Source organism: Crocodylus porosus, unplaced genomic scaffold (assembly GCF_001723895.1).
Source record: "Crocodylus porosus isolate Cpor-Errol unplaced genomic scaffold, CroPor_comp1, whole genome shotgun sequence".
Classification (NCBI taxonomy): domain Eukaryota; kingdom Metazoa; phylum Chordata; order Crocodylia; family Crocodylidae; genus Crocodylus; species Crocodylus porosus.
This window is the reverse complement of record NW_017728906.1, coordinates 199,838,590-199,847,333: the sequence shown is the minus strand read 5'-3', so window position 1 is coordinate 199,847,333 and position 8,744 is coordinate 199,838,590. Positions and strand designations below refer to the sequence as shown.

The 8,744-nt window shown below is 69.6% G+C and overlaps 1 protein-coding gene across 1 annotated transcript in view; it reads left to right on the top strand.

The window, feature by feature from the left end:
* DNHD1 (dynein heavy chain domain 1) overlaps positions 1-8,744 on the top strand; it is a gene marked incomplete at its 5' end in the record, with an annotated part of 32,106 nt that overhangs the window by 8,273 nt on the left and 15,089 nt on the right. The window contains 10 exon segments of the mRNA XM_019528553.1: positions 13-211; positions 303-428; positions 536-633; positions 707-3,365; positions 3,480-3,721; positions 5,927-6,044; positions 6,377-6,404; positions 6,536-6,728; positions 7,003-7,291; positions 7,415-8,739. Of these exon segments, the coding sequence (XP_019384098.1) occupies positions 13-211; positions 303-428; positions 536-633; positions 707-3,365; positions 3,480-3,721; positions 5,927-6,044; positions 6,377-6,404; positions 6,536-6,728; positions 7,003-7,291; positions 7,415-8,739 (5,277 nt within the window).

The window sequence follows — 8,744 nt, the reverse complement described above, 5'->3', positions numbered from 1 at the left end:
GGCGTGCCGCAGGTGTGGGCGAGCGAGCGGGGGCGCTGGCGCACGACGGACACGCTGCGCCGGCTGCAGAAGACCTGGGCCGAGAAGCAGCTGCGCGTGGTCAACTTCATCCTGCACGTGGCCTACCAGGCGCCCGAGCACGCCCACCGCCCCCGAGAGCCTGCCCGCGTGGACCACGTCCCCAGGGATAGTGGCACCTTTGTGCTCTCCGGTGAGCAGGGAGGGGGCGAGAGCAGGGTGGGGGCCACTCTTGCCCTTTGCCTGGGGGCTGCCGGCCTCACCTCGTCCCTGCCCGGGCCCAGACACGACGGAGCTCAGAGCCCTGGCAGAGAAGAGCCTGCTCAGGCTGCAGAGCATCGTCCTCTCGCCCCACGCCGCGGACATCCGCGACGAGGCCGAGGCCTTGGCTGCCACCCTGCAGACCTTCGGTGAGAGCCGCGGGGCTGAGGGGTGAAGGATAGGGGCTGTCGTGGCCCCGGGGCAGACTGGGCCTGGGGCCCCGCAGACACCCCCGCCCTCCCCTCCCCTCCCGCAGCGGCCGTGCTGGACGCCTGGGTCAGCTTCCAGCAGAAGTGGGTCTTCCTCAACATCGTGCTGTACGAGATGGACGTCAGCCTGCCCAGCAGCGAGACGGTGAGCGCTGCCCACGCCCGGCCCCCCCAGCCCCTGCGGCCCCCGCGGCGCTGATGCCCCCGTCCCTCACCAGGAGGGCCTGTTCCAGCGCCAGGACGCCTGGTACCGGGAGCTGATGCAGGCCACGTGCGAGGACCCGCTGGCACTGTCCTGCGTGGTGCCCCCGCTGGGCAGCCGGCGCCCGAGCCAGCTGGCGGGGCCGGCGTTGCAGGCGGCGCTGAGCGCGGGCGCCCGGGACCTGCAGGCCGTGGTGCAGGCGCTGGAGCGCGGCATGAAGGCGGCACTGTTCCAGCTGCTGCAGGGCTGCGTGGTCCAGCGCCTGGCGCTGCGGGCACAGCTGGACGTGCCCTTCGAGCAGCCCCCGGGCCCCACGCAGCTTCCCCTGCACCTGCTGGCCGAGCACTGGGGGCGGCTGGCGGGCGCCTTCCCCGCGCAGTGCGTGCTGCTGGCTGAGGAGGCCGTGTGGCGCGCCGACGTGGAGGACCAGCTGCTGGGCCCCGGCGCCCGCGCCCGCCCCAGCCTCGAGCTCAAGCTGCGGCTGAAGCTGGAGGCGCTGGCGCACTACACCCGCTCCGCCCGCGCCAGCCAGGCCCGGCGGTCCGGGGGCGCCCAGCTCTGCGCGGTGCTGGGGGCACTGCTTACTGCCACCGTGCACCACCGCGACGTGCTGGCACGGCTGCTGGAGCGCCGGGCCGCTTCGCCCGCCGTCTTCGAGTGGGCGCAGCTGCTCAAGTACCGCGTGGCCCTGCCGCCAGCGCAGGCCCCAGGGCCAGCCTGGGCAGGCGAAGCACCAGGCTGCTGGGCCGAGGTCCTGGACCAGCGCCTGCACTACGACTACGAGTACGTGGGGCCCGCGGCCCGACCCGTGGGGGGCCCCCAGCTGGAGCGCGGCTTCCTGGGGCTGCTGCTGGCCCTGGAGGAGTTTCGCTGCGCGGCCGCGCTGGGCCGCAGGGCCGCGGGGCGCACCGAGACCGTGCGGGGCCTGGCCCGGGCCCTGGGCCGCCAGCTCGTCACGCTGCCCTGCTCCCGCCAGCTGGGGCTGGACTGCCTGCGCCGCTTCGTGAGCGGGGCTGTGCAGGCGGGCGCCTGGCTGCTGCTGGAGGAGCTGGACCAGCTGGCGCCTGGCGTGCTGGTGGGCTTTGGCCAGCTGACCGCCGACCTGCAGGCCCTGTGCGTGGTGCTGCGCGAGGGGCCGTGCTTTGGTGAGGAGGACGAGGACCTGGAGGAAGAGGAGGAGGAGAAGGAGGACACCAGTGCCGGGGACGCGCCGGCCCTGCCCGAGCTAGGCGTGGACGAAGCGCAGCCCTTCCAGCCCCGCATCCTGGGCCACATCCTCTTCGGCGACCGCCTGCTGCGGGTGCGCGAGACGTTCGGGTGCCTGGCCACGCTGCGGCAAGTGCCTGCAACCCCGCGCCTGGCGCTGCGCCCTGTGGCCCTGCTGCCCCCTGACACGCAGACCGTGGCCGAGCTGGCCTTGCTGGCCGCCGGCTTCCGCGAAGCCTCGCGCTTGGCCCACAAGCTCGCCACCTTCTTCCGGCTGGAGGGGGAGCTGGGCCCGGGCCCCGGCCCCGGCCGCCTGGCCCTGCTCAAGGGCGTGGTGGAGACGGCCGCCGGCATCCTGCACCCGCCCGCGCCGCCCAGCACCAGCTGCGCTCAGCTGCCGGCCCTGGCGGGGCTGAGCGAGGAGCCGGCGCTGGTGCGGGCGCTGTGCCTCTCGCCACTGCTGGCCGGCCCGGAGGGCCCCCGGCTGGCGCAGCTGCGGGAGCTGCTGCGCGGCGTGTTCCCAGTCGCCGGCGCCACGCTGCCCGAGTGCCAGGCGCCGGCGCCGGTGATGCGCGCGGTGCTGGCCGAGCTGCAGGCCGACGGGCTGCATGCCGACCTTGACCTGGCCAGCGCCATGGCCCAGCTCCACCAGGCCCTGCAGGGCTCAGCGAGCGTGCTGCTGGTGGGACCCGTGGGCAGCGGCAAGACCACGGCCTGGCGGACCCTGGCCAAGGCGCTGAGCCGGCTGGCCACCAGCGAAGCCCTGGAGGTGCCATCGGGGGACAGCCGGCCGCGCGGCAGGGAGGACGTGGCCCTGCTGCCCGTCAGCGCCGCGTGCCTCTGCCCCAACGCCCTCAGCGCCCCCGAGTTCCTGGGCAGCATGGACGGCAGCGTCTGGACCGACGGCATCTTCTCCCGCCTCATGCAGAGAGCGGTGGCCTCGGGCCTGGCCCCCAGCGCCCAGCAGTGGCTGGTGCTGGACGGGGCGGCCAGCCCCGAGTGGCTGGAGCCCATTGCAACGCTGCTGGGGCCGGAGCCTGCCCTCGTGCTGCCAAGCGGCCGGCGGATCCAGGCCCCCGAGGGCGTGAAGCTGCTGCTGGAGCTGCCCGACACTTCCAGCCTGTCGCCGGCCGTGTCCACGCGCTGCGCCCTGCTGCACGTGGGGGGCGCGGGGCTGTGGCAAGCCCTGCTGGCCGCGGCCCTGGCCACCTGCTCCCCGGCGCGCGGCCTGGCCCCGGAGAGCCTGGCCTTGCTGCGCGGCCTGGCCGAGGAGCTCTTCCCGCCCACGCTCGCCTTCCTGCAGCGGCACTGCAGCTCCGTGCTGCACGGCCATGCCCTGCCCTGCCGCCCCACCGCCGGGGGCGTCCCCGAGACGGCCGCGTTCGCCCGCATCCTGCGAGCCCAGCTGGACCGGCACCTGCCGCCCGAGCGGTCCCCGGGCCAGGCGCCCAGCGCGGACGAGGTGGCAGGTGAGGCCGGGCCCTGCTCCTGGGGTCGGGGCTGGCGGGGTCCCCCGGGCGGTGCCGAGGTCCACGGGGAAGGGCATGGCCGGACGCTCTTGCAACCAGCTCCTTGCTCCGCAGGCCCCAGGGACAGCTCCCCCACACTGGCGCCATCGTCCTCCTCCTCCTCGAGCCAGCACCCAGACCAGCTCGTAGCCGCCCAGTGCCACCAGCTGCTCCTCAGCATCTTCGTGTTTGCCTACATCTGGGGCTTCGGTGGCCACCTGCACCCCAGGTACCAGCCGGTCCGACGTGTGCGGGACGCCCCTCCCCAAGCCTGCCTGCCCTGGGAAGCGGGGTGCAAGCCCGGATCCCGTTCCAGCGTGGGGTTGGGGGTCGGGTCTGGGGCCAGGATCACAGGAGCGTGGGGCTGGGAGGGACCTCATGGGGTCACATTTAGTCCAGTCTCTGCTGGAGGCAGGACCAGCTCTGCCTGGACCATCCCAGCCACGTGCCGGTCCAGGATGGAGATGCCCTGGCTCCTCGAGGTACCTGTTCCAATGCAGACCTCCCTCAGGGTTGGGATGCAACCCTGTGCCCCGTGGCCGCAGAGAAAAGCCCTTTTCCAGCCTCTCTGTCATCACCCCATAGGTATTTGAAGACTTGTTGAATCTCCTCTTGGTCTCTTCCCTTCTCCAGATTCAGTCACCCCAGTTTTTTCCACCCAGTCCTGCCTCCCAGGCCCCCGATCGTGTTTGTTGCCCTGCGCTGGGCTCTGTCCAAGTCCCTCTGGCGTGTCCACAGCTCCACCCAACTTGGTCATCTGCACGTCTGCTCAGCAAGCGCTCGATCCCCTTTGCACCAGAATCCTAGAAAATGAAGAGTTGGAGGTCGCATCTAGTCCAACCCCCTGCTCCATGCAGGAGCAGCCCCAACTACATCATCCCAGACAAGGCTTTGTCTATCTGGGTCTTAAAAATCACCAAGGATGGAGACTCCCCCACCTCTCTGGGGAGCCTGTTCCAGTGCTTTACGATCTTCCTCAGGAGAACGTTTTTCCTAGTATCCAACCTCAACTTCTCTTGCTGCAGCTTGAGCCCATTGCTCCTTGTCCATCATCTGCCCCCGCTGAGAACAGCCCAGCTCCATCCTCTTAGCAGCCCCCCGGCAGGGAGGTGATGGCTGCAATTAAACCCCCTCGCTTCTCCAGACTAAATCAGACTAAATCAGCCTCTCCTCACCAGTCCTATCCCCCAGCCCCTGCTCTCCAATGTGTCCACATCCTGTCTGTAGTGGGGGGCCCACAGCTGGACACGGGACTCCAGATGTGGCCTCCCCAGTGCTGAATCGAGGGGAAGAATCACTGCGCTCGATCTGCTGGCACTGCTCCTGCCGATGCCGCCCAGGATGCCGGTTGCCTTGCTGGCACCATGGGCGTGCTGCCAGCTCCTGTCCAGCTTCTTGTCCCCTGTCCCCCCTAGGTCCTCTTCTGCAGAGCTGCTGCCCAGCCCGCCCCCCCCCAGCCTGCCCCAGTGCAGGGAGTTGCTCCCTCCTCACTGCAGGACTTTGCACTTGTCCTTGTTGAACCTCCTGAGATTGCTTTTGGCCCAATCCTCCAATTTGTCTAGGTCATGACTTGCCCCGGTGCATCCATGCGGGCTGTTCCCGATCACCTTCTTCTCCTCCCAGTGCTTAGAAATGGATTCCTTGAGGATCTGCTCCAGGATTGAGATGAGGCTGATTGGCCTGGAGTTCCCCAAATCCTCCTTTTTTTCCCTTTCTTAAATATGGGCACTAGGTTTGCCCTTTTCGAGTCATTCAGGGCGTACCCCGATCACCATGAATTTTCAAAGATGATGGCCAGAGGCTCTTCAATCACATCAGCCAACTCCCTCAGCACCCTTGGGTGCATCCCATCCGGCCTCATGGACTTGTACACATCCAGCTTCTCTAAATCACCCCTACCCTGGTCTTTCACTGCTGAGGGCTGCTCCCCTCCTGCCCACGCTGGGCTGTCGGGGCAGGAGTCTGGGAGCTGACCTTGCCTGTGGAGACCGAGGTGAAAAAGGCACCGAGCGCTTTGGCCTTTTCCTCCTCATTGCCTGCCACGCCTTCCCTGGCCTGCCGCTTGTTGCTGACACACTTGTAGAAACTCTTCTTGTTGCCCTTCACCCTTCATCCCCCTCACAAATGAAGGCGTTGAACCGGGCTGGACCAGCACAGACCCCTGGACACCTTCCCCCCACAAGACACTGACCCGCTGCGGACCACTCCCTGGGCGTGGAGGTCCAGCCAGCAACGTACCCACCCCACAGCACTGGCCTGCGCTTCCTTAGCTTGTCGGTGAGAACGGCATGGGAGACTGTCCAAATCCTTGTGAAAGCCAAGGCCCGTTGCACCCACCGGTCCCCGCTCCATCCACAGAGCCTGTCACCTGGTCGTAGAGGGCAATTGGGAGACGTCCAGGTGAATCCTGCTGGCGGCTCTCTTCCCCTCCGGGTGCTTCACAAAAAGCTCCTTAGGACCTGTTCTGTGAGCGGGTCTCTGGGCTGTAGTCCCCGACACCCTCCCCCTGCCCTTTCTGGCAGATGGGCGCCGTGTTGGCCCTTTTCCGGTCATCCAGGCCCTCGCTCGAGCGCCACAAGTTTTCAAATAGGGCAGCCAGCGGCTCTGAATCCCCTCGACCTGCTCCTTCAGCACCCGACGGTGCATCCCATCCGCCCTGCTGACTTGAAAGCAGCCGGTTTCTCCAAGTCACCCCGACCCGTTCTGCCGTGCCTCTGTGCTGTTTGTCTCCTTCCCCGGCCCTGCTGCTAGCTGCGCGTAGTTTGAAGAGGGGAGTCAAGGGGGCGTTGAGTACTTCCACCTCCTCTGCGTCACCCGTGTCTCGCTGCCTTCTGCATTTTGGAAGGGACCTGCGGGCCCCTCCGTCTTCCTCTGTACAAACCCCATTTTATTGCTTTTACACCCCTTGCATCTCACACCGCACCTTGGCCTCTTAAGGGCTCTTGCTGCACACCCTTGTGTTGCTCCGACAGTCATCCTCAATGGCGACGACGATGAAGAGTATTGTGAGGGGAGGGGAGTTAGAGCAGGGGGCTGGGAGCCGGGACACGCGGGTCATGGCCCAGCTCTGGGAGGGGACAGGGCTAGAACCAGGGACTCTCTCCTCTTCCCTGGCCCCTTGGTCTCCGCAGGCACTGGGACGCCTTCGACCGCTTCGCCCGCCGGGCGCTGCTCAGCAGCCGCTGCAGCGTGGAGCTGCCCCCAGCAGCCTCCGTCTTTGACGTCTACCCGCAGCCGGAGAGTGGGAGGCTGGAGGTCTTCAACGGGACGTACCTGTCCCACAGGCCCAAGGGCGTCCCCGCCACCTTCAACCCCCTGCCCCAGGTACCGCAGCCCCGGGGGTGGCGCCGGGCACCACTGAGTCCCCGGGTGGGGAGGCTGCCCCTGTCTTGTCCTGCCTCGGGGTGACCAGAAGCAGAGGCAGGAGCTCTGGGACCATCCAGGGTCCCCATGCCAGCCTGGCTGCTGCCGGGGCAAGACAGGGGCTCTGCCCCAGGCCCTTGAGCCATCTAGGCCTGGGCGGCTCAGGGAAGCAGGGAGGAGCTGGGGGCAAAGGGGGTCCCAGGGCGGTGCCGGCAGCTCCGCACTCCCGCTGCAGCACGAGCGCCTGCTGTACATGGTGGACGTGCTGCTCGGCGCCCGCCAGCCCGTGCTGCTGGCCGGGGAGCCCGGCGCCGGCAAGTCGGCCTTGGCGGAGCTGCTGGCCCAGCCGCACCAGCCCTGGCAGCGCATGTCCCTCGCGCCTCCCTTTGGTGCCACCCACCTGCGCCAGCTGCTCCAGACCCGGGCCCCGAGCAGCTCCAGGGCCCCGGGGCTGCGGGCGCCCTCCCTGCACGGCACCAGGGGCCACCTGCTTGTGCTCGAGGACCTGCACGCCGCCGAGCCCGGTGAGTGCCGCCACAGCCAGCAGCCTCGCCTGGCTCCCCCCGCCAGCCCCGTGGCCTGAATGGCTCGGGGGCACTGGCCCCTCCCGGGGTGGGCGCAAGCCTGATGCCCGCGCTTGCCTGCAGGCCCACGGGGGGGCAGCTGCGCCATGCTGGAGACCCTTCGCCAGGCCCTGTCGCACCGGGAGGTCTGCAGCGCGGAGACCCTGGAGCTCCAGCGTCTGCTGCCCGGCCGCTGCCTGGCCACCCTGTCCGCCCCCGCACCGGGCGCGCCCCCCCTCAGCCCACGCCTGGCCTGGCTCTTCAGCACGCTGGCGCTGCCCACCCTCACCCGGGATGCGCTGGTCACCATGCACACGCCCGCCCTCCTGGCCTGGCTGGAGAGGCTCCCACAGGCGCCACAGGCCAGCGAGCTGGCCCCCGCCTTGGTGGGCGCCACGGTGGACGCCTACGAGGCCGTGCGGGCGCGCTTCCGGCCTGTGCCTGCCCGCTGCCCCTGCCTCTTCTCCGCCCACCACGTCAACAGGGTGCTCCAGGGCCTGCTGCTCCTGCGGCCTGGCCCCAGCCTGCCCCTGCCCAGCCCCACGGACGAGGGGCGGGCGGCGCGGCGTGGCTCCCCGGGGCTGGCTGCCAGCCCCACGCTGGGCGCGCACACGGTGCCGCGCCTCTGGCTGCACGAGGCCGTGCGCACCTTCTGTGACCCGCTGGGCTCGGCGCTCGAGCAGCGGGAGTGCGCGCAGCTGCTGCTGGACACGGCGCGTGGCGCCTTCTGTGCCCACCGCAGCAGCCTGCACGCCGTCTCCAACACTGAGCCGGGCCCTGGCGCCCGCCCCATGGCCCCCATGGACGAGGAGGACGAGGGGGACGAGGGGGACGATGCCCCCAGCGACAGCGACGCGGAGCCCGATGACACCCCCAGCAGCAGTGACTCCGAGGGCCCCGATGCCTTCGATCCCGTGGAGCTGGCCCCGCCACTGGCGCTGGACACCCCGGGCGCCAGCTCCGATGCCCCACCCGATGTGGTGGAGCCAGAGACCAAGGAACCGGCGGCGATGCCACAGCTGCAGGCGCCCTCGCAGCTGCGGGTGGCCTCGTGGCTGGCCTGCCCCTGGCTCCTGCTGCGCTGCCGCAGCACGGAGCCGCTCGTGGGCAGCAGCATGCGCCGCTACAGTCGGCGCCGCTCCTCGGTCTTCAGGGACGGCCTCAGGCCCCTGCTGCCCGCGCACCTGCTGCTGCAGCCCAGCGAGGACCCACGCGACCTGGTCTTCAGCTGGGAGCCGGTGCCGGCCGTGCTCGGCGCCGAGCCCCCGGGCCCCTACCTCGAGCGCCGCTGGGAGGCCTTGCAACCGCAGCTCCGCGCCCTGCTGCCCCCGGGCTTCGCACTGTGCCGCGAAGTGGCTCAGCACCTGCTGCGCCTGCTGCGCGTGTTGGCCTGGCCCGAGCAGCACGGGGCCCT